This window comes from Diadema antillarum, unplaced genomic scaffold (genome assembly GCF_040938485.1).
Source record: "Diadema antillarum isolate AM-2024a unplaced genomic scaffold, OU_Dant_1.0 scf00000007, whole genome shotgun sequence".
NCBI classification, from domain to species: domain Eukaryota; kingdom Metazoa; phylum Echinodermata; class Echinoidea; order Diadematoida; family Diadematidae; genus Diadema; species Diadema antillarum.
This window is the reverse complement of record NW_027270896.1, coordinates 358,587-385,463: the sequence shown is the minus strand read 5'-3', so window position 1 is coordinate 385,463 and position 26,877 is coordinate 358,587. Positions and strand designations below refer to the sequence as shown.

General features: G+C 37.0%; 2 protein-coding genes across 2 annotated transcripts in view; one reads left to right on the top strand and one right to left on the bottom strand.

Moving 5' to 3' along the window:
• The window catches only part of LOC139717372 (5'-nucleotidase domain-containing protein 1-like), a 311,234-nt gene that overhangs the window by 34,212 nt on the left and 250,145 nt on the right, over positions 1-26,877 (bottom strand). The window lies entirely within an intron of this gene.
• Positions 2,672-5,069, top strand: LOC139717361 (uncharacterized). Its single transcript, XM_071628868.1, has one exon. The coding sequence runs from the start codon at positions 2,808-2,810 to the stop codon at positions 4,761-4,763; it is 1,956 nt and encodes a 651-aa protein (XP_071484969.1). The 5' UTR covers positions 2,672-2,807; the 3' UTR covers positions 4,764-5,069.

Here is a 26,877-nt window from a genome sequence, read left to right as displayed (position 1 = left end):
TCTCATAGAATCATCAATATCTCCATAACCGAGTACTTTTATGAGTCATGTAATATATGAAATCAAAGTGGAAGAGTAAGGGAATAATGTCATGCCATTTTCAGGAAATCGACTGCCCTCGACTTTTGGATTCTTTTGTCCTAGCGGGTCACAAGTGAAGTACACACAACAACCCATATACTCTAATTCTAGGAATGTTCATTGCCAGGAATGAATCATCATCCCCTAAATGGAAGAAGATATCTTTGAATGTTGACCAATTTGTTTTAAAAAATTACACTTTTTCAGTTTTCATTAGGTAAGCTACTTTGCAGTTTTGTATTGTCAAGTCAATTTGCATATAAATGGTTAATCCCCTGCATGATTACCGACATCAATAAGGTTCTTTCTGACAACCTGCTATTATCTGGTGAGCAGCTTTTGAACTTCTATTCTTTTATGCAGTAGGTCTTTGGTCAAATCATTTACCACTTGGAAGTTCAGGATCTGAAAAATTGACAATACCATTAATAATTTAATTAAACTAGCATTCTCCAATTCTATCAGGCTGTGGTTAAGAAGTGTCACAACAGAGGAAAAATAAACCACAGTAGTGTCCTTTTCAAGAAGATCTTCACTTTCTAGGCATGTACATGCATGCATACGATACTCCTAGTCAAGAGAAACTTTATTGACCTATGGCATCATTATCAACAGGGTAGAATCTGGAAATATGTGTATGTCCTATTGCTAACATTGCAATTTGATGCAATCAACCACTGTAATGTATCTGTTGCCAACAATTACAATCCATGTCAATGAGCAGAAACTATACTTGTCACCAGCAGCTGTGGCATGTTGCTAACAGTAAGTAGCCAAATAGTATTTTTGCTATATGTGCATCATCCACTGCCTGTTCCCTATAATTGTATATGTGGCGTAGTGCAATGCTGCACACTATAAACCCATTTTTCTACTGGTCCAACATGTCTGTCAGACCACTAGGTGTCCATTTTTTCAGGATTTCTACCGGTCCATTCCTGAAAAAGTTACTGGTCTAACAGTGATCTTTACTGGTCATGGACCTTTTGACTGGTGCCAGTGTACAGCGTTGCATAGTGTCTGTTCATGTAATGTTGCTTGTCACAGGTCCTGTACATCTACAGTACCAGTACACACACAAACACATAGACATTTTTTCTCTCTTCCCCCTCTTAATTGGCAAGGAAGGTAGAGAAGGAAAGAAAGGCAAATTGTCACTAATTACTGGTGTTACACTACCTCCATTTTTAGTTAGTTTCCCTATGCTCAAAGCTGTCTGATTGTAAAACATGCTGTGTAGTTAACAACACAGCATATTGTATGTAAACCAATACTTTATACAAATTATTTTGTACACTCCATAACATACATACTGAAATACATAATCATTTTCTTGGCCCAAAGTAACATACAGTATAAAGAAACAGACCAAAGGCATTTTCAGTATGACTTTTATCTTCTGTTTAAAGCTGATATTCTTTGTGACTACAATGAGAAATGAAAAGTTTGTATGCTTTTTAAGATTTTACACAGAATGTTCTGTCAAAACCTGGTTCATAGAGGATACATTTATTATAATTTATTAATATGTCACTACAAATTGTGCAAAGCATTATAATTTGTTTAAACAGGATATCTACTTTCTCCCATAAGGAACAACTGATATGAATAAAAATATTTTTGTAAGGTCATTAATGAGGGAAGAGCAGGGTACTTGATCCCACCACTGCCACCATGCCATTAAATGAACATTGTTTGGAGATGGATAACTGTTCACAATAGTTAAGGTTTAAGCAAACTTTATTATGCTCACACAATACAAACTGCTGGCCAGAAAGGGGCAAAGGTTGTACAACACCAATATAACATACTTCTCAAACACTGCCCGTAACACACTGGTGCTGCATGTGATACGACCCTATCTGATTATCTCCTATGGTGTACGCCTTTTATACTCAAAACATAGCTCTGTCGAAAAAAGTCACAGAAATTATTGTTTTGCTTACAAGTTTTGTAAATTGTTTAATTGCCCAATATTTAAGTATTTCTATGACACATTCTATTTCTATACTAAGAAAATTTTAGTCCTTCTTAATCGTTTGTTGCCATGGCTATTGCCTTACAAAGAAGGTATGTTTAAGCTTATAGGCACCAGAGGTTTCTTCCAGCCATAACACTGCTCACAGAGAATGTGTGCATGCGTATGTGCTCTATGTGGGCCCTACTCTTTTTGTAAGTACTCTTTAAGAGGTATGTATGTTATGATACAGAAGAAGATGATGATGCTGTAGTTACTTGATGAGTAAGTTGAGTCACTGTAATTTATATTTCAAGAAGTGGAGGAAAGTTCAAATATGCTAGCAGGCCACATGTGCACATACAAGTGACAAACCCAAGCTGTCGTTAAAATAAATAAATGAATGAATGAATACATAAATCATTGCGCCCTCATACACAAGGAAATCAATTACGGACTGTATGCTTTTTTTACAAACCCATCACAATGTAAAGTGGGAAGCAATAAATCACACTCATGTCAACACTTCAAAATGCAGTTTCAGTATAAGACTAGGGTAGAAACATCTCAAACTTATCCTTGACAAAACCACAATTTATAGTTTATAATAATATCAATAATATATCCATAAACCTTAGGGGTGGAAATGTAGAAATAGGAACATCACAACAAGTCCAGCTCTTGCAGAGATAGCATGTATGCTGCAGCAACTGAAGTGCGGCAGTTTTGTTGTTGTTTTTGTTCTTGTGCTTTCCTGTGATCACACAAGATGTATTTTCTTCAAGACCACAATCAAAGAAACATTAATGTGGTCATCTTCATTACTCTCATGAGGTGTCTCTTTGCATCATCAGCATGTGTCACCACATTAAACAGATTTCATCAGGAGCCTGCCGACACGTTTGTGGTAGCAGCGGAGAGCATCTCATTCACATGCATTGTATCCAGCTACTGCAGAGACACCGATAGAATCGAATGGCGAATTGAGCCAACCCTCTACCAGACAAAGCAGGTGGATACCTGCAATGCAGATGGACACCAAATGGAGTCACGGCTTCATGTCTTCAATGTTGGTGAGATTGACCAGTACTTCACTTGTATCCTCCATACTCTGCAAGAGAATGGAGACGGGGATCAAATATGCTTCTCCTCGAGAAGAGCTAAAATGACTGTTCGGTATTTTCCAGGTGCAGATGAGCTCACTTGTCAGCCAGCTGGAGAAGTGGAACTGAGACTTGGGCAAACAATGCCAGTGTCCTGTAAAGTTCCTCGTAGCAAACCTGCTGTGGACTTGAGTTGGAGAGTTGATCCACATGCCCAGCGGACGTTTCCTCCAGCACTTGATACCGGGTTTCAACGCACTCTAAGATATGACCTCCAAATGGAGCAGGAACTTGATCACAGGACACTTTTCTGTGAGGTAACAAGCCCATTTGCTTTTCCAAGCAGGAAGTTGGAATGCTCCATTGGTCCTATCAGGTTGCTTCGCCCACCCCAAGTAGTGGTGGATCCTCAACAAGGAGAGATCTCTTCCTCTCATCCCCTAATTCTAGTTTGCATGACAAGTGGATATCCTGACGCCAGTATGTACCAGTGGTCCTGCTCACCACCCAACATCCTAGGGGGGTGTAATGCAACGTCAAAGACAGCAACTTTTTCAGTTCCTCGTCTAACAGATACTGATGAAAGACTTTCTCATGACAAGACTATTGTTGTTACCTGTTCTGCAACAAATTCAGAAGGAACAGGCTCAAATGTTGCCAGGGTTTCTTTCATCAGTGGTAGTACACTCATATTGGATGATTATCTTCAGTCTGTAAATGGTTGTCTTAGCATCAATATCATTGATGTAAATAGCTCTTGGAGCATCGGGGTACAGTGTTCACTAGACCCAAGGTGTTCAAGAGAAGGTTCTGTGTATTTCCAGTGGTCTGTTGATGGCCATGAGATCACAAACAATGAAAACTGGGTCATTACAAGTTCCACTTATGTGTCTTCACTCAAATTCCTAGCTAATGTGAAAAACTTTGTCCCACAAAATGCTACATGCAAAACAAAATGTCCCCACTTTGTTTATGAAGCACACATTGATATTTTTCTGTCCTTGGACCTTGATGATGCACAGGTGACAACACCATCTAAAAATGGGGTTCAGAGTATTTCTACAAAGGGTGTAGACCAGATATTTACCAATAAAATGGCAAGATTGTTGTCCGTGATCTCCTCAAGTGGCATCAACCAAGGAGATGATCCCAACTACGATGAACAACTTGTTACTCAAGGCACACATGCAGGACTGAATGAAAGTGAAACAAAGATATCAATGTGGAAAATTGTCACAATTGTTGTGTCAGGTGTTCTGGCATTTGTCATTCTAACAGTGTGCTTTATTGCTCTCTGTGCCATAGCTCTATTCAGGTACTTCAATCACAAAACCAAAGCATATTCCCCATCAGTCGCAGAAAGTCCTGTGGAAGCTGAACATGGAACTCTAAAACATTACAAGGAAACCAGTTTTGAGTCAAATGAGCCCATCTATGAGGTTCCTAAAATGCCTACTGAGCCTGAGCACGTCCCAAAGACATATGACGACCCCACAAACTCACCTGCACACATTCACCACACATATGCCGTTGGCCTTGAAAGATTTGAAAGGTCTTCTTTGGGCACTGGTTCAGAGTCTTCATGGAGCAGTTCTAATGATACATATATTTCACCAAGCTAAGAGGGATTAGCAATGTATCAAAGCACTGTTAACAATTTTTTTTTAAGCATCTGACACAGATGCATGTATGATAATGAGATCAAGAAAAGCCATTGCATGCTGCCTTCTTATGATTCAAGTTTGATTTGTACCGTAGAGACTGTAAGTTGAATGATGTACACAAAAAGATACTTGATGAATACATTGAAGAATTCATGCAGATACTGTGCCATATACCGCATCATCACATTGCATTGTTAAAGTCATGACTCTAGAACATAAAGATCACAAATAGTATGATTAATGCTGACAGATATGAAACTACAAAAAAACAAATCATGTTTTGTGCTTGAAATGTTACAACTTTTGTGCATTATCTTTTTTTTCTGAATTAATCTAAGTTTAACCAAATTCGAAAAAATGAGATGTCAGTGAAACAGGTATTGGCATTCTTGCAATCAATTCATTTTTTTTTTTTTTTTCAGAAGCATTTTTGTCTTCATGTCAAGGTAAATGTATATTATTGCACGATCCATGTTGACACATCACTGACAACTTCACGGGCATATGTGACCCTGCACCACAAAACAAACACAAAGTCGCCAGACATGAATTTTTAGTTAAGACCATATTCTGAAAGAGCAGACTTTAAGCTTGAAAATGATGTATAACTCAAATCAAATGGACTCTCCTAACCTATCTTAATATTGGAAAGAAAGCACAAACTCAGGAAAAGTGTGAACTGAGAAAAGAGGCTCTGAAGTACAGTGTCTATTCAAGCGCTTAATCTTTACCAAACCGTGCTGGCTGTGCGATGAATGGAACAAAAAACAGGAAGTAAACCACCAGAGTAACAACAATGAAGGTATTATCAGATTAAAGTGAAATTCCGCGTGCCTCTTAAACACATTCTGTCCATAATTAATGCCCACTTTCAAAGCAGTAGCACTATCCTTTCAAATATTATTAGAGTTAAAAGTGAAGAGAGTGTACAAGGTTTTTCAGAAATGAAAAAGGGACTCTAAAGACACACCTAATCACACTATTCTAACAAAAATGTTCGAGATAAACTGCTAAAAATCACACTTTCCTGCCTGTTTTATGATACCAAATTTTAGCATAATGTAAAAGAAGACCTGCTCTTTCAGAATATATGAAAAAGTCAAGATCGGCTAGGTTGACCCATTTCACTTTTTTCAGTCCTCATGCAAAATCAGTGTGTGCGACTTTATGTTCGTTTTGTGGTGCAGGGTCACATATGGATTTGACTCTGTACATAAAATCTGATAGTTTATTTTGTACTTTAATGCATATTTGTACATTTATATTTCATTGATTTATTTCTAAAGTCAAATGCTATAAAATGCAACACTGTGTATTAAACCTGGATTGTTGTTTTTAAACTGATGACAAATGCTAAATAAAGCCTTTGTTTCACATTTGCGAAGATATACATTGTGACTACACTCTTTGTATTCTGTCGAGTATGGCATAGTTTTACCATACTTTGGGAAGTCGTTTTATTTTTCTAGTTTGTTAATGTACAAATCACAGTAGAATATAATGCAGGAGTAAGGTTCACCTAACATATTGACTTTAGATGTAAAATGATAAGATGACTGCTGTGTGACTAGAATTTATCTTGTGTATGTTTAGTGGTTTGTTTTTATATGATGACATAAATGGTATCCCAGGGTACCAAATAAAAATCAGCCATCTTGTTGAATTATTTGGTTTTTTTTTAACATTGTACCCTGGGTTGCAAAAAGTGGAAATTACTTTTGTGCTGGAACTAGCACGCACTAGCCATTTTTATATCTTAAATGTTGGCTGTTGCGAAATTAGCAAAATTAAAATGCACGCGAACATTTCTCGTTTTACAGCAGCTGGTGTTGCTTGGTGCTTGGAGATGTAGCATTTTTTTTTCTCTTGAGTAAATTCTAATTTTCTACTACTGCTGTAGGGACCATTTACTAGAAAAATAGTCGTAGCTTCATTACAATATATACATTGCAGCAAAACTTGGGATTTTCTCTCCAATTTTGTCAATGCATATCTAGCATAAACATATCTATAAAGACGCTACATGGCTTGGTAAATAGAATGTTTCCCAAAAGTGTGTGTGCTTTACAGTCTCACAGTAATGTGGCACACTAAGAGTTAAGAGAAACAAAAGAGACAATAAAAGGAACACCGTCATCATCAATCACAAGACTGGACTTGGTTCGAGATGGATGAAGAAACCTATTGAATAATCAATATCACTTTTACTTCAGTTTCAATCAATACAACAATCTACCTCTACGATCTCATTAATCAAGTTAGTTTTCAAAGACTCTCAGAATGTACAATGTATTCACACTCATGTCAATGACGTGCCAGAGTACCTCTATGATGATTTATATACTTCCTGGTTGTCATGTGAAGTACCCTTTGGTAAGTATTGTAGATAAATGGTTCCTGGGAAGAGTTACGCAAATTGATTTGTTTTCAGAATTACATTTTTCTCATGGTTACCCCATTGAGGACGAGTCTCGAGTATACAAGTGTCTACAGGAAGTGCGTGTTGTAGCAAAATCAGCCCGTCCTAATAATGGGTTATAAATACATACATGTATATGAACTGAATTACCATGAAACAACAAATTTAACTGCAATTTGAATGAAATTGATACAGTCAGGCAAAAAACAAAACAAAAAAACAACTCTTTTAAACAGAATTGGTAATTATTTCATCATCTAGTAGAATCATCTCGATATGAGATAGTGGTACAGTGTATAAAATCAAGCAGTGTTCCTACACAATGGATCAATATTTTTTGTAAAAGTTTGGTACAATTTTAAGTGGACACCAAAAGCAGCCAGTCAGAGCACTCCAATTTTGGTTGTTTACTGGAGAGGTGTAAGGGCAGGAGTATCAGTCCAACAGAGGTAATCGCTTCAAAGTATCTCTGTTAATGTATTGATTCAAGACACTATGTCTCAGATATTCCTTCCAATCTTTTTGAGTGGAATGGAGAAATTAATCAGAAAGTCTCTACAGTTAAGTCCTCCATGCATGCCCAAGCTAACCCTAATGACATTATTTACCATATTTTGAAATGAAACCAAAACCCAACAAAGTTCTAAAATGTGAGAGAGGGATAGATATCAATCAATGTCATAATGTCGATCAGCATAATCAATGTAAAGTATGAAAAATACAAAATGTAAATAGTAATGGTAAAAGCGTTTCTAGAATCAAACCATGAACTGTTACGCTTCATTGAGAGAAATAGTTGTATACTCTCTTTATATTTTCGGCTTTACTGCAAGATGTTTTTTATGGTAGGATGTTTTGTGATACAACTGACATACATATATATGCATCAAATGTGATAACTCAAATATTTTTTGAATCACTGCTCCCAATGGTAAATAATACTTTTAAGGTATTTTGCAAAGGATACATGACAATGGACATCACTTTATTTAGAATCATTTCATTGACTCCTGGGAACTTGGAAGGTTTGCTTCAAATGAATCCAATGTCTTCAATTTATCCTTTATCCCTCTCCTTTTTTTTGGGGGGGGGGGGAGGGGGTGTTTTGACACTGATTTCATCTATCCCAAATATTTTGCTCCTGTTTATAGTTTTATAGCCCTAGCAATTCATTCCTAAATCTGTCCCCTCTCAAGAAACAATAATCTCACACAAACAATTCTTCCAAAAATACACCATTATCATGAGATAACACATTTACACATCAAGCATATCCCAGTCATTATCAGCTGCATTTCTGTGGTAATCTGGCACTAGTAACATTTCCAAAAAGATCTCTGGCTTTTTTTTTCACTTGCAGCATTCTGTGACTTCATCAAATCTGTCTGTGTGGATCTTATTCTTTTATAATAAGATTTATGACAATGAATATCAACACATTTTTTTCCAGAGTGAACCTGTGATATCAAGGGGGAGAAAAGATAAAGATCATATTTTGAACACAGAGGAAATAAATGACCACAAAGTTGAGATATAATGATGATTGATTGAAATACTTCATGACCTACTCAGTGTTATCAAAACCAAAACCTAAGTGTAATAAATGAGACAGTTTCCCTGAAGTAAACAGATCTATATGATTTCTAGCAACATCTCAATATTTGTAGAGGGAGACAAACTGAAGAAAATTCACACCTCCATCATCAATATTTAAATCTGTGTCTCATTGAACTAACACTAACTCAGCTGAACTAGTGCCTTCAAACACAACTAAATTGATTACTTGTTTTTTATAATTATGGCCACATGAAAAGTGAGAGTTCAAGCAATGTCCAATTCCATTTATCTTATAATGCTGCTGACACGTGTCTACCATAACAAAGTCACCTTCTTCACACATGTCTCCGACTTCCACTCCAAAATATGAAGGAAACTTGTCTCACATTTGCACCACTTCTATATACATAAAGTTCTCATCCGTTATTCAACACATCAGTAATCTGCAGACACAGTCAAAGTTTTGAACTGTGATACTTTGCTCAATATAAATGGCTTTTGACAAAGAAAGCAGCATGTGCAACATTATCATCTTGGTGATTCTGATCTATTCTGCTGTGCCCACTTCAGGCAACAGTTTTGGGGCTCAATTTTTCTCTCAGCCCAAAGATGTCACAGTTTTGGAAGGGGAGGATGCCGTCTTCACTTGTTCTGTATCTCCATTTGATAATGTCAGTGATACCGTGCTCTGGAGGGTAAACCCCACATTGTACAAGACAGTTCTAGCTGAGACATTTTACAAAGCAAAGCAAGAAATTGTGTCAAAGCTGACTATACGTGAAGTAGGACGCATCTCTCAGTCCCAGCAGTGTGTGGCAAACATCTTCAACAGTCTGGGCTACACAGACGTAATCAACTCCCACATTGCCACACTAAACATACTCTATTTTCCTAAACAGTCCGAACTTGAATGTGGTCCACAGAGGATTGGGAGTCTGCAAGAAGGAGAAGTTCTCAGAATATGGTGTCAAACAGCATCAGGAAACCCAGTGGTTTCTCAAAGCTGGTACATACCAAATGCTGCGCCTTCCAACATACCTTCAAGTCACCAAGAAGGTGAGAGAGTTATCCTGGAGCATCAACTCACAATAACTTCCGATCTCCATGGCACCAGCATAATTTGTTCTGTAAATGGTACCAACATTTTTCAAGATGAAAGTCTGCAGTGTGTCATCGGCCCATTCACAGTTATCCACAAACCACTCGTCAAATTACATCCTGATGGAGATCTAGAAATTCAGAGACAAGAAGAGCTGGCTCACATAAGATGCATTGCCATGGGATACCCACCAGTGTCAAGTTACTCCTGGATGTGCTTCCCACATGGTATTGTCACAGGATGTGATAGTCATATCAGTGATGTTAACATTTCTCTACACCAAAATGCTACTCACTGCAGGCAAAGTCAGTGCCATGTGACAATTCACTGCTTTGCCAAGAACATTGCAGGATCTTCAAATGCTTCAATGACAGTCTCCTACACTCCACTTGTCCAAAGTCAACAAGAAAGCCAGTATCCAACAAACATGACACTTCTGTTGGAGATACCAGAGAATAACTCTGAGGAACAGGATGGCACCTCCATCTGTCACTTGGACATCCGCGTAATCTGTTTACTACATGGATTACAAGTCCACTCAAGTGAAGTGTTCAAAATATGGGCATTTGACAAGGAGAATGTAACAGGTAATGATGAGAGATTTTTGACAGAGGCTCCATCAGCCAACAAAACTATTTTGACTGTCAAGAACCTCACATCCTTGGACAATGGGAAGAAAATCTCATGTCAGGGTTACTCTGGAAAATGGTCAATCCAGAGGCACTTGAAAATAACTCTCAAGGACATTTCAGGAACTTGTCCTCATATGTCCACCTACATTCCAACACCATCCAGGGCCTTAAGTACTCTCCAAGCAGATAATGATTTGAGCCATGCCCTAATAAATCAGGAAGACGATGTGATGCAAATAAAAAGTCCAGGTGGGCTTGAGGGTGAATCTCAAAATACTGCAAAGACAATGGCAGAATACAAAATCACACTCATCATAGTTGCAGCTGCAGTTGGAGGAATTCTTGTGGCAGCTTGCATATTTGCATCGATAACCATTTCCTTCTATCGCCACTTTAAACAAGCAAATATGCAACAGTTTGCAACCACACTGCAACAGATGCAAAAGACAATGATATCAACCCAGATCTCAGCTTCACCACAACCCCATGTGTATGAAACCAACACCAACAGAAGTGATGCAGATCCAATTTATGAAGAACCATCCTCTGTCAGTCTAGCTCTGCGGCATGCCACACTGAACTTTGGAGGGAAATGTGCCGACACGGAGTATGACAGGAGTATCTTCACTGCTTCTGTGTTATCCAGTTTGTCCCAAGACTCATCTCGATGTTCCCGAGACTCACACAGCTCATTCCACAGTGACTCTTCCACCGAATACCTCAGAGAGGATGAGTCAAAGGAACGCCACATCTATGAGAACTATGGAGTAACTACAACTCAAACATCATCACACATGGCATGCACCCGCAAAGACAGACACCTCACTTCCACCCTGCACAGACAGCATGTGGTATCGACCGACTTCCCAGACGTGCCCCCACTACCATTACAACAATACTGAGATGATAAAGGTACAGGCATTTAGTTTGAAATTCTGAAGCTTATAACAAGTAACATACACTTGGATACTCCATTCTATTTGACTAAAATCAACTACTTTATTCATCATAATAAAAACTATTCTTTGTTTGAAAGGGTTAAAGTGACACATATTTAATTTTGTCCTCTTTATAAACTCTTCAGAAGTATAGAAATGTACATTGTGATTAAAATGCAAAAGGTATTTTGTACCTCCTAGATTGACAATAAAAGACATAACTGATTTGCTGGAATGTTGACATTCTCAAGGATCTATATGCAAATACAGCAATTTCTGTTTTCCACAATGATTTGAGTTTCACATGTCCCTACAACAAGAGCTTCCATAAGTTCCAAATTATTCATGATTGGTGTTCCTTTTAATGCTTTATCACCTTCTCTTCAAAATCTCACTGCTTTTGTGAGAACTATTTACTAGCTACAAAATGCTTTTTTATGGAAAATCTCATTTTGCTTTAGAAAATATAAGAACATGTTTTTTAAAGGAAAATCCCATGGAAATATTTGCATTTTTTTTTCCACTGGTGTTTCTAAGCCCTGTGCTACTAATCAAGTCAAACTTCATGAACTTAAAGATCAAGAAGACTGGTGGACACACGACCAAAGATTAAGAAGACTTTGCAAACATAAACTTCCCCATCTTTTGCCAGTGTGACCAAGCTATTGATATGAACTCCCAATTTTATTTCATCCCAAAATTACATTGTTAGTCATAAAACAATAAACTTGCTGAGCTAACCTCTTTTTGAAAAAGGAAACACAGCCATTTACACAAGGGTCATATATCACCTGATAGTCATAAAAGGTAACAGACAACAATTGCCAATAAAGCATTCACCTTGGGGTATAGATTACATATAAAACGAAACTCCACCTTTGATTTATTGACTAGATTGTTATAGATAAACAGTATTAACATCTGAATAAACAACAACATCAAAGTCCCATTTTAACGTGACTTTTATCAAAAACAATCTGATACCAATATATCGGTTCATTGACATGGACCTACAAAATAAAATGGTGTCAACATTTTAGCTATCTTTGTTTGGCCATCGTTCAGGGCTCCTAGCACAGACAAAAATTTGCTCATTTGATTGGTACTACACGTCAGATTGGATAACAGTTGATGATACTGCAGGCAAATTACGAGGGCAGCTAAATTTCATGGACTGGCAAGCCTATTGTGTTAAAATCAAAGAGGAAGAACAAGACTTGGAAAGAACAGTGTGGCTGATGTTAGACAATGCTGCTATTACTCTCATCATAGGTAAGAAAAATGATATCATATTCATCTTCAAGTGCTCTACTTTAGATGCATCAGCAAAACTTAAATGTGTAATGTAAACCCGATAAATTTAAATGCATGAAACTTTCACAAAATTCATTAAAAACCAAGACTCACAAAGGTAAGATGCACCAAAAGAGTTTAATCTACACAATGCATTGAATGTCATTGGCAAATTCATGAAAGTTTCATGCAAGAAAAAGGGCCATAAGCTTCAATTTGCAAAAGTGTCATGCCCTACAACTGTATGTTTTTTTTTTGTTTTACAGTATTTAGTATGATATACAACATAGTGTTGTCTTGGTGAGCTATCAAAATCATTTGTCCATTATGAATAAATAACTTCTTCATAACGCTACATATACAGCTTCTGCCAACTCACTGACAGAGAAGTTAGAAAAAGACAGGCGACAGGAAATGACAATGTCATTTATACTCTTAGGACCTGTTCTGAAAGCTGTCTTATAATAACCTTCAACCCGTTGAAAATTATTCCCATGTATACTCAGGCAGGTGTCTATGGGAATGCGGGTTGTAGGAAAATCAGCCCGTCCTCAATGGGTTAATACTAGTAGATCTTTGGCAAAGTATACATTCTGGTGTTGGTTGAATCTTGTCTTAATGTGTACCATTATTGTTGTTGTTGTTGTTTTCAGGTGGAACGGATCCTTTTACTTGTCACACATGCTATACTGCAGCATAAGGTGTTGCTCTGTGCAATTCCTGTCATCTTGATAATTTTTCATCCCGTCTCTATGCCTACAGGTTGCACTTTGGAAGGCTGATGGAATCAACACTTCATCAACACTTTGGGCAGCAACATCTTTACATTTTTGCAAGAATGTCAGCAGTACATTTCTTCCTCCTTTTTCTCAGCGGCAATCTGTGGTACACCTGTGCGTACTTTTATGATGAGAGGCATACCTGTCAAAACCAACCTGAATGCTCAGTCATCAGTGTACATCAGGGAAAGACTCACACATTTGAATATGTGCTGGATGAATCTCAAAATGACTGTGCATATCGCCTCTTTTTTAATGATACATTATTCAATGAAAATGGAAATTATATGCCTACAGACAATTACCCACTAGGGAAAATTGCCAGAACAAGGGTGAACACTAAAACTGTGTTTAACCATCTGACAGTGCACCTAAAATTGGGTGCTGTAAAAGTAACTGACAGTGGTAGATACATGTGTGTGTTTGAATGTGGCATGGAACAATCAGCTCAAGTCTATCTGTTACAAGTTCATCATCCCCCGCAACCAGCAGAATGCCACTGGAATAACACTCACCACCTTCAACAGGTTCATGTCAACTATCAGAATTTCCTAACTTTAACCTGCAGAGCACACTCCGGTTATCCCAAAGGGAGCATCACATGCTATTCCAAAGAAAATGATAAAGTTGTTGCACACAATCCACGCTATCAAACAGGAGAGAACACTTTAACGGCAGTTTTTTCGCCGAGCATTTCTCCAACGCTGCGTTGCTGTTCAGCGAGTCCTCTGTCACCAAAGAGATACAGCAACTGCAAGGATTTCTGTATTAGAAAGCATTGTGGGGAACCTGTTCCCACGACGCTCACGAGCACGAGCAAGAACATTGGCCCGACGACAGTTTCAGCCATTGTGTCAGAAAAGAAGGTTCACAGTACCTCTAATCTGCGTTCTTATGTCACTGGATCTTCTTCACAGTTACATCGTGGTTTTGAGTTTATAAAAGCAAGCTTTACTGTATTACTTGTCATCTTATATCACCTGTATTCATAAGCACAAATACCCTCTTCGTGATTGATCAAGCAAGATATGGTTATACTATACACAGTACAAGACAGGTTTAATCAGAGATTAAAGGGGATGGCTAGTAACTGATCAGTGAGAATCAGTGGGAATGATGGAGGATGATTGTTCCAATCCTTGTGGGATTATTTAAGAGTACATTATATATCTATTGTTGTGTGAAAATTATTTGCTTCAGAATGGTCTCATATTCAAGTAATGTGCGGTTTAATGTTTCCAGGTTAGCGTGCCTGGTCAGTGACGGGGCATTAATTTAATAACACATGTTGGAGAAGAAACATAAACTGAAATGTCCTTTAATCAACATATATATCTTAATGTAATCCTTCAAGGGGAATAATGACACTCTCCTCATCACTAGTTAACCCATTAAGGATGCACTGATTTTGCTACAAAACGCATTTGCCATAAACCCCTGCACGAGTATACTTGGGATTCGTCCTCAACAGGTTATTATGATGGCTAGATCTCTGCTATTTACTTGGGTGTCCAATGTTGAAAGCTCTTCCATTCATCTAGTTTTGGGATGTTCAATGCTCTTCTGTTATTACCTAGTATATTATGTGTAAATGCTCTTTCCCCCCATAATTATGTACATTTGTATGAAGCTCCTTTGATGAGTATCATGATGCACAAAGTTCTTCCATTAAGCCACTTTCTTCACATATCCTTTCACTCTGACTTTAGCCCATTGAGGACAAGTCCCGAGTGTATTTGGGCAAGTGTTTATAATAAAGAGAATGTTGCAGCCAAATCAGCCAATCATCAACAGGTTAATGGGCAATGTCATTCTGTTCACTTAAAATTTGATGTAAGTATCCCTTTAAATCCATGATTATCTATTGTACAATGCTCATCTTTTCACCTCTTATCCTCTTTTGGAAGTTGAATGCCATGCCGTATTCACCATAAATGAGACACGCATCAATTACAGTGCACTCCCGTTATAACAAAATGCTCGGGAACGGCAGTTTTCTTTCGTTATATATAACCGAACAAATACAATATATATAACAAAAACAAGGAAGCCAAGCATATATGATATTCTGTTTGTTGAATACTCATCATACACTGAAAATAACACAAATAGTTATTCAATTTCAGATTATTGTATTACAATGGAAACTGCGTGTGACACACTAGGCGAACACACAGTTCGCCCATGCAGAGACGCAGCTATAAATGCTTGTTCCGCTACGTATTTTCGGAAGCGATCCTCAGTTCGTTATTACGGAGCACATTTCTTTTGTTTTTCTTTGTCAGTGGTGTTCGGAAAAGACTTCTTTATAACGAAAATTTCGTTATAACCGTGTTTGTTATAAGCGAATTTTGGACAATAGACTTCAATGGCGATAACTTTGGGACCAGAAGTTTTACTTCGTTATAACGAAATTTCGTTATAACCGTGTTCATTGTAACAGGAGTGCACTGTACTGCATTAATAACAAGATTCTGACCTTGCATTGAATACAAGATGTAATCAGTAGGTTTTGCAATAGGAAAAATATATGGAAGCTAATGTGTGATGTAATGAAGGATATGATTATGGTAATTTCAGCTGATTATACACTGAAGTTTGTTCAAGAGTGAATTCTAAGAAGATGTGTAACCATAACAGCACTAATTCACAACCATCATGTGCATTTCCTATTTACCTGTAAAGATACATGTATTTTACTTCATTTACAAACATGGAATGGTATCTGTAGCAAATTTCATATTGTGTATGACATTTAAGTGTATATGTCTCCTAATTGATACACCCCCTTTATCATTTGCAAATATGGTGCATCATCACGTTATCTGTATTTACCCGTTCCATACAGGAACATGGTGGCCTGTGCATTAAGTCTATAGGGATTTCAGAATTTAGTATGGAACGGGTTAATATTTAGTCAGAGATCATGAGGGGAAGAAAAAATGTATGTGAAGCAGACTGTGCCTATTTAACCCTAATTACATCTTTCTAACTTTTAATCATTTTTTTCTGTTTCCATGCAATGAAGTAGGCCAATTATGTATCAATATCATAGGAGTGGAACATACAGAGAATTGTTACCATTGGTAAGATATGAAATGTGTGTACAGTAAATTTGGTAAGGTTTTTTTGTCTGTTGACAAGAAGTTATTGTTGCACATACTTTTGGCTGAGATGATGCTGGCCTAAAATGTGACCAAGGCCTTTTATTGTATTCTATCATAGGTTTTGTTGTTGTTTTCTTTTTGCACAGAAGTTACATTTTCAATAATTGTGCTGGCTGAATGTATGGGAGCATCAGTTGCCAAAGGCAGTCCATTCTGTTGTGTGAGTTTGTAAAATTAGATGGATGATCTGTACAGACTAACAGAATGCAATAACTCATTGAGGACAAGTCCTGAGTATACTCGGGCAAGCGTCTACAGGAAATATGTTGTAGCAAAATCAAACCGTCCTCGAAGGGTTAAAGTATACTGTAACTGTTTTGTGTCTGATTGTCTTCTGCATTCTTGGATGAAAATTTCAAATAAAAATTAAGAAAGTTGCTAGTCAAGTGTCAATGCCGTTTATTTGTGAGGCTTTGAAAATTCCCTGAATAATATATGACTCAATATAACTTACAATGTTTCAGAAAGTTATTTATAGGTATTGTCCTAAAGAGATGTTACCTCCTCTGTGGGTTTAGATTTAATGACAGGACCACTCTAACCCTACCTACACCTTGTTGATTTAAAGAGGAAATTCACTCTTAAAACAAAATAAACTCCAAAAGAAAGAGACAAAAAATCCCTATGGAGAGTTCCAAAATTGACAAAAATCCCATAATAAATTAGGAAGATCTGACATTTAGACATTTCAATTTCCTTTACTTTTTCAGAAAACATTTCTTGACCAGTCCTTTTGTGCATTCACATGAGGGAGTTGATGATGTCATACCCTCACAATTTTTCTTGTATGTTATGTTTGAAATTCTGAACAATTGTTAGATGATACAGGTAAAAGCATATCCCCATAACAAAATATATCAGAGGTAACATTTCTTCTATTTTATTTTGGGTGGTTTTAAGCCAAGTTTTATATTTATGCAGCTAAAGATGAGATTTTTGTCATTTCTGAGTGAGAATTAATTAATAATCAATGATACTATAATAATTAATACAACTGTAATTAAAAAAAAATGAAATTAATTAATTAATGAGAAATTGTGAGAGCATGATATCATTAACTTGCTGATTTGAATATAATGAGTGGTCAAGAAGTGTTTTCCGAAAAATTCTGAAATTTCAAAATGTCATAATATCCTTATTCCTTATCTGATTTTGATCATTTTGCACTGTTCTGCAGGGATTTTTTTCTCATTCTTATGAAATTTAATAAGATTTTCATGTCAATTTTTTTCTTTGAGTGGGCTGACAAATTAGTATGTTGCAAAGTTTGGATTGATATACTTGCTTATTCCCGAGTGTGATTTCTTTCTTTTTTTCCGGGGGGGGGGGGGGGGGGGGGGTGGTGTGAGGAGATGTCATAATTGAATATACTCGGAGAAGCCATTTCCAAACGAACCTATAGATACTGCCTTTCTAATTTTCTTTTAGAAAGCACACTCCTCAGCATGGCATTAATGACATTCAGCTACTGCTTTCATTGGAGGCCTGTGTAGATTAATGATTATGCACCTTCCTAAATGTACATAAAACAAATTACTTAACAACAGCTGGCAACTCTGACCTTTTATGTACATTTAAAGAAATAGTTATTGTAGAGTAATATATTATTTGGTAAATTGTAATTTTTTTTGTTATATTTTGTATTATGGTATAATTTGTTTTGTTTGTTTGTAAAGTGCATTGAAATTCTTTCCAAGTCTGAAATGCGCTATAGAAGAATCTGTTACTGTTATTATTATTATTTAGAACATGATGCTTAAAATCAAAAGTGTTTTGGTCCTCCAAAGCCTTGGCATTAACGTCTCAGTATCAATCAAATCTCATCTTTCTATTGGAAACTACTCTGCATCCCTCATGATCCCTCATCGTTCAAGGAGAATAACAGCCAAATTTGGCTTAATAGTTTAACATCAATTATTATGTTTAACATGCATGTTTATGAAATTAATGGAACTAGCGCTTTCAGATATTATGCATGTATATATGAAATATACATAGTTATATATACATGTATGTGACCCGCTACAACAAAAGGATCCTAAAGTCGCTGACGGGCGAGCCAAGCATGGCCCAGAAAAATGCTATTTTCAGGTCTTTCCTTTGATCATTTAGTTTCGAAATTTCGGCAGATGATAGAAGATACATTAGACTACAAAATTGTGTAAAAACAGAAATCCGAACGTTTTGACAGATTTTGGAGATCTGACTTCAAATTCGATTTTCTCGGCTCACCCGACTTTAGGATCCTTTTGTTGTAGCGGGTCACATATATATGCATGTATGGATATTTCAATAAATAAGGTACCAATTTGTGACATGCCTATTTTGACAATAAAATCAATCAGCTTTTTGTTGAAAATAGGTTTCAAAAAGAAAATCTTTCCTCCCTCCCTCCAAAAGTGATAACTAAAAATGAAGCAAGTAAGCATACCAAATAACATTATATGGGACAAAAACATGGTTCCTCATGTAAGCAGGACACCATGTTCCCCTCCTCCCATACACTGCTATATGTATGCTATTAAACTTGCTTCATTTTAGTGAAGAATGTTGGTTTTCACGCACTTTTGAAGAAACTTACTAAATATGATTTTTCTTTTAAGTTATGTTTAACAAAAAGCCGATTTTCTGATTTTATTGTCAAAATAAGCATGTCACAAGTTATCACCTTTAAGTTATTCATGAAATTACCCATATACATATGCCCCCTCCAGGACCCAATGGGACGGGATGAGGGTGGGGTAGGGAAGAGGGAATCCGGAGAATTAGACAGGTGGGGAGGAAGACAGTCATCCTCTCTATCCTCTCAATATGTGGAGGCAAACACAGCAAATTTTAAGTGATCATTGAGTTTCAAACTATCGACTTTGATAAATGATATAAAGTCTTTTATCACACTCCAAAACATCAATGATCAAAACCACATTCAATACTGTGACAAGATTGAAACTACTTGTGGGAAAGAGTGACATGCTCTTGAAGCACACAATTCATGTGAACAAGAGTGACATATGTGATCCCCCCCCCCCCTTGTCTCCTGTCACAGAGTGTACCTCAACTAAACTGAAGTCTCAAAACACAACTGACATTTATCACTTCCTTTAATGACCAGTGTCACTTACACAATGGCTATTTGTGGCCTGCCCAAGATTTATCATCTTGAAGCGCTGCTGACATGTCTGTAATAACAAAGTTACTTTCTTCACACACATCTCTCTATCAAAACAAAGCACCTTACTGACTAACATCAGGACATAAAAAGGAAGGCTGTAAAAAACTACCATTCTGGAAAGTTGGTTCATATTTTTTTTTTTAACTGTGAGTCTATCTTCAATATGACAGATTACATAAAAACTACCATGTGCAATACCAAGATCTTGTTAAATTTGATCTGTTTTGTGCACTGCCTATTTCATGTAACAGTTTTGAGACTCAAATTCCTTCTCATCTGGATGCTGTATCTCAATTTAATAATGTCTGCTAAAATGAATTTCCTGCATGGAGGTAAGCCCAAACCGTACGGGACAGATCTAGCTAAATCATTCAGCCATGCGAATCAGGAAGTGATATCAGTGCTGACTGCATACTGTAAAAGTGGTTTCTTTCGCAGTGGTTTTATTTTCGCGCTTTTCGCGCTTTGAGGTTGAACCGCGAATTTAACATCACGCAAAAATGTTTTGAACTCGTCGGTTGGTACAATGCTATCATTACTGATTGCGAATTTAAACACACGCGAAAAAGTCGGCACCGATGGAAACCGCAAAAGTTTCTGTACGCGAAAGAAACCACTTTTACAGTATCATATATTCTTACTTCTTCAACAGAGTCCACTGCATGGAGGCAATCACCTCCCCTGTCACCACACTGAAACAATATACTCTATTTTTCCAAAAGAATCTAATAAACTTGACTGTTGAACTTCAGCACATTCTATAATCCTCCAACATATCATATTTCATCTCACTTTCTGTATCATTCACCACTTAAGGTACTCTTCAAGAGGCAATATGGGCAAACGGATTCTTTAAAAACCCAAAGAACCATTTTAAAGACACACAAGTTCATGGTCCACCTGAACCTGAAATCTCAAAACACTGCAGAGACAAAGATACAATACAAAGTTTTACCCATCATTGTTGCAGCTGAAGTTTAGGAAATTCTTTGGGCTGCTTGCATACATGTATTTGCATCAATATCTATTACACCTTCTCCTAACTTTATGAAGGCAAATATCCAACAGTTTGCTATTACAAATAAATGGATCACTTCATGTGACTCCTCCAATGATTATTGCAGAGATGATGATGAGTCAAAAGAGAGCCACACAGAGGAAAATCACAGAGTGACTGCAATACATATCATCACGCATGATGTGCTGCTGCAAGGAAGTCAACATCACTTCTAACCTGCACAGATGGGTAATGTTTGCCATTGCAAAAGTTTGTTAATCCAAAAATGAAATAAGGTTCATAATTCCAAAGATTCATTATTCCAATCACGCAGATTCTTAATACCGAGATGTTCCTTAATCTGGAAGTGAGAAAGGGTTTGTTAATCTGAATATTTGTGGCATTATTATGGAGTCTCATTATTCTGAAGGTTTGTTACTCCAAAAATGAAATAAAGTTCACCATTCTTAAAATGAAATGAGGTTCCTTTTAAAATCCGAAGTTGAAAAGCAGTTGCATTCAACTGACAGAAATAAAACCCCATTTCATTTCGGATCCAATAAACTTTTGGAAGAAGGAACCTCTTTTAATTTTTCCAACTAACTCTTCATGTGCCACGTTTGCACGTCCGACTCAGTCGACGGCGTGCCAACTTCGCATATTCTGCTCAAACTCACTAATCCGCCTAATCCGATCGATAAACCACCAAATGCCATGGTACAATGAAAGCGTTTCTCACGCTTCTGTTCCTCTCACATATAGCTTGCATTTCATGTAGTGATTGACTATCAACAGGTGTTCTCTACTGGATTTGAGAGTAATTTCTAAGTTTATGTCATTGTTTTGTGTGCAAAAGTCATGCCTTTGCAGTAATGTAACTACTGGTTACTTATGTGAAAGAAAAAAAAAACAATCATTGACTTGTCATACAATAATACATCAGTGCCAAGCCTGCCATTCTCTCTATAACTTTACTTACTATTTGCCCCAGCTCAACAGAAATCTTAAAAAGTTACATAGACTTGAAAAACAGAATATTTTCTCAAGGCACGAGAACGTTAGTGTCTCAGAATAATGTGGCACAAAGGGGGTTTCCACCATGGCACATTAAGAGTTAACAAACCTTTAGAATAACAAACCTTATTTCATTCTTGGATTAACAAAACTTCAGATAATACACCTTATTTAGTTTTCAGAGTAACAAACCTTCTTTAACAGTCATATTGAAGAGATGATATAGTTTTGGTTAACAAGGGGATTCATATTTTAACTTTTTTTTGCATGATAAATTGAAATTACTTGTATGATTATATCAACAAGCATACAATTTTGAATGAATTAAACACTTATTTGATGGAAATTAGTTTTGAAATGGATGAGATATCCAAAACCACAGGAAAAACAAGGTGGTCCTAATGAATGGTTGGACTCACCTTTTTTTTTTCAGATTATAACAAACTTCTGGAACACTGAACTATAACTGCATACACACCATATGGTATCAACTGACCTTCAAATGATACCACTACTACTCCTACAATATTGTTGGAGAAACCTAAAGGAATTAAGTTTAGCTTTGCAGTACAGCATATTCCACCAAGAATGAGAAAGGTTGCCTTTCTTTGGTTGCTAGATGATTTCATGAAATAATGTAGTTTCATTTTTTTTTTTCATGGCAATCACAATTATTTCTTTCCTGACCACTTACAATCAGGAAGTTTAAGAATGTGTCAAACTCTTTCAATATCTACATCACCTTTTTGTTAACTTTTTTTTTTACTCCGTAAAACAAGCAATTTGCACTGCATGGTTTATTGCTGTCATTTTTGCACTGAGAATTATTAATTTATGATCTCACAATGAATTTTCCATGCATTATATTCACTTCTAAACTGTGAATTTTCTGACAGAAAGACAAATCCCACTGTAAACTAATATGAATTTCTTCTGATGAACATCTTACTATAACTGGATAAAATGTTATCAAATTGGTGACTGAAAGAGAAAGATCTGCAATTTAGGAGGTTCATTCATTTGATATTTACCACTCAAAAATACATAAAAATGTAGGGAAAAAAATGTTCTGTTCACTGGATATTGCTCCCTCTTCTTGAAATAGGGAATTTCTATTGCACATTCTCCCCATTTTGTATACAAATATCGAAGTACCAAAAATGTTTCATACAATTTTTAAAAGGCCATTCCTTTTGGGAAAATGAATTCCTTAACCTTTTTTATTTCAATGGGGGTTCTCTTGGGAGATTCTCCAGATCGACATGAAGGTAAAGAAAAATTTATAAAAAGAAAAACTTTAAAAAAATTATCTTTGTCTTGATAACTGACTAAATTCAATGTTTTGTGTAGTGTACAAAGGTGTTGTTATGTTTGATACTCTAATAAACAATATACTTCACAAACAATGGATTTATCTGTATGTGTCATTATGTGCGAGTATACAAACGAGCCACTTGACATACTTGATATCTTTGAAGACATTATACTTCCAAAGCTCAGCTGCAATTCATTATTTACAAGTCCAACATACGAATCCTCCCCCTAAAAATCAACAGTCCAACAGTCAATCCCCCTCCTATCTTTATGAGGAACCTTTGAGCATGTTAAGCTGATCAGAAAGAGAGCATGAAAATCGTGAGCGGTACAAAGTTTCAAAACAAACACTTTACCATTGTGTTGAAGTTTTTAACTATCTCAGCAGGCAATAACTCAAGTGTTGATATCTGACAAGCTTGTTTGAAACAGAATTGACACAAGATATCATATCTTGCCTTGCCTCAAAGACTTTTGAAACTTTGATCAAGTGCAATGTCATTACACTGTTTACTTGGTCAGGGCTGTGTGTTTACATTTCACTGAAATAGCAGGGTTTTGGAGGTTTTTTTGAGGCAGTATGTTTGAAAACTTGCACTGTGCTACTCAGCAGAAGCAGGGAGAGGCAGATGTGGCTGGAGTAGCTGCTAGGAATTACTGCAATCATGTAATATATTTAAGGTAAGAGAAAGTAAATTTTATAGAATATATATTTGACTTAAGATATTTAGCTTCAGTCAACCATTACATACAGGGACACATCTGCTAGCACTGGACATTTCCTGAATATAAGCTAGTTGTCTTGGCAAATCAACTGAAACCTCAGTCTATCATGAATAAATATCTTTGTGACATTACATGATAAGTTTACCTAGTACAGACCACAGTGGATGCAAAATCACTTCATTTATAAACAGAAATTGACTATTTAACATCATGCCAGCAACTGGTTCTCAATACTACAACCCCAAGACAAAAGTCATATGAACTGCTACTGCACAACCGTTATCAGCTGTGGTGGTCTGAATGAAACATATAACTTCTGAGGAATAAGAATGCAACACAGATCTATGAAAGTTGGTTAATCTGTCATACTTTGAATAAAATTCATGTTGGGAGTTTGTACTAATGACTCTCCAGAGATTGATATGAATACTATGAATTTACTTTGCAAGCAAAATTCACCAGCAAGCTGTCTTTGTCAGCAATTGTCACACACAGATTTAGTCGAGGTTAACAAACCATCAAGACAGATGATGTGAAACAAATTTAAGACTTCAGATTTGCCCTATTCTCTGTCTTAAGAGAAGGTAAAGTAAAACATTAGTGGCAGTTCTATTCTGAATGGAATGTGTATCAAATGTTTCATGCAGGTGGAAAGGATCCTTCAATCTCACGTCAGGGCATCACATATCTATGAGGCCCTGGAGCCGTGCAATACTAATTGGCCTTTCCATCTCGAGAAGATCAAGTTGCACCACAAGAGTATGGTTGAATCAACGCTTCCTTTTCAAAAGACAATCTTTGGACAAGATGTCCTATTATCTTTGGAGCAATGTCATCCTACAGGTTCTTACTCCTTTTTTTAATCAGTAAACTGTCATACACATTGGCACATTTTCATGAAAATAAGCACCTCTGTCAAGACGAACCTGAATGCTCTGTCATCAGTGTACGCTCAGGAAAGGCACACACCTTTGAATATGTACTTGATGAATTTCAGGATCATTGTGTTTCACGGCTTTTTTTCAACGATGAATTGTTTTACGAGGATGGACAACATATTCTAGCAGACAGTTACCCAGTGGAAAAGACTGTAAGAACAAGGGTGCATACAAAAACTGTGTTTAATTATCTTACTGTGCACCTAACACTAAGTGATATCAGTGAATCAGACAGTGGGACATACAAGTGTGTGTTTGAATGTGGCATGGTACGGTCATCTCAAGTCTATGTACTGCGAGTTTACCATCCCCCATCACCAGCCGTGTGCCAGTGGAACAACACTAACAATCTTCAACTGGTTCACCTAAATTATCAGAAATCACCCATTCTAACCTGCAGTGCAGAGTCTGGTCACCCTCAAGGAAGCATCATCTGCTATTCAAAGGACAACGGCAAAACTGTTGCGCACAATCCACATTACATTACAGGAGATGAGGTGGTGACAGCAGTGTTTTGGCTTAGTCGTCTCCAAACACTGCGTTGCTGCTCTGTGAGTCCTCTGTCACCAAAGCGATACATCAACTGTAAGGATTTCTGTGCTGCACAGCATTGTGGGGTATACATCTCAAGCACACTTGGAACTGGAGGCAACCTTGCCTTGCCAGTAGATACAACCACTGTGCCAGACCAGAAGGTTCCCAGTACCCCATTTATTCAGTCTCATGTGACAGGTTCTTCTTCAAAGTTACATTGTGGTTTGGCATCGGTACTAACAAACTTTGTTGCAATATTGGTATTGGTGTATCAGTTGCATTAATTGGTATAAATTGTGTCTTTCAGACATCAAACTTGGGAATTACCAGTGCATCATTAAGCACTGAAAACATCTCAAAATATCTATCTAACAAGAAAATCCATAACCTGGAAATGCAACTTCCATTATCACAATTTCTCCTCGGGGCAGTGCTCTTTCTTTGCACCAGTGAATCACTTGGTATTGTAACCCAATTCAGATTTACAGAAGGGGAGCTTGCAGAACTTCGATTCTCATTTCACAATGCACATAAAAACAACATAGAAGTCAAAACTGGAAACAGGCAGCCATTCTTTGCAGGTGGGGAAATAAATACTGCTGGACTAAGCAAGACCCAACAGGGAAGGTTTTCTGTTGAAACATCTGTTGTAAAAGCTAACACCCTCATTGTCCACATCAAAATCAATGGAGTGTCCAGAGAAGACGCAGGACTGTATACAGTCTCTGTCTACAAACAAAATTCTGATGTGGTCAAGCAGAGCATGTCATTGTCTGTCCAACACCCTCCAGGAATAGCCCAGTGCAGTTTTGAGCCACAATTAAATTACATTCAATATGGGTTGACCAAATCTTGGAAGATTCTGTTTTGCACTGCACCCCTGGGCACCATACCTGGGTTTATTTCTTGCTATCAAAATGGCGACCAGCTCCCACCCTGGACAATTCCCATTTCAGACACAACAAATTTGCAACAGAAGGTGTGGATCAAAGACATCAGACACTCAATCTTTTGCTGCTCATCTTCCATTGAAAACGGGCTGGATATGTGTTCTTGTAATGATTTCTGGTGGGATCCCGAGAGGGGAATCATGGATGCTAATACTGGTAGTCCATGTGGTGAGACATCATCCCCTAACAAACAGGCTAGTCCAACATCAGCCAGTGGCAGGAATGGGGGTACAATCTCCCCTCCGGTACTCTCTAAATACATTGATCCCTGTTGTAAAGACGACTATACAAACATTATCATAGTCAGTAGTCTCTGCGTTCTGATACCATCAGTTAGTTTTCTACTTTTCACCATTAGAAAAGAGCTTCAAGACCTGAAGGAATATATGAAAAACAAAGAGGGAATAGAAAAAATCAAAGATGATAAAAAAGAAAACAAAGAATAAAAGAATAAAACAAAGAAGGAAAATATAATGATATGGGAAAAAAAGATGTTCTTTTTACTTTGCATGATATGCAATTACCTCACATTTACATTTACCT

Coding starts and splice junctions, on each gene's coding strand:
- LOC139717361 (XM_071628868.1), top strand. CDS start 2,808: ATGTATTTTCTTCAAGACCACAATCAAAGAAACATTAATGTGGTCATC.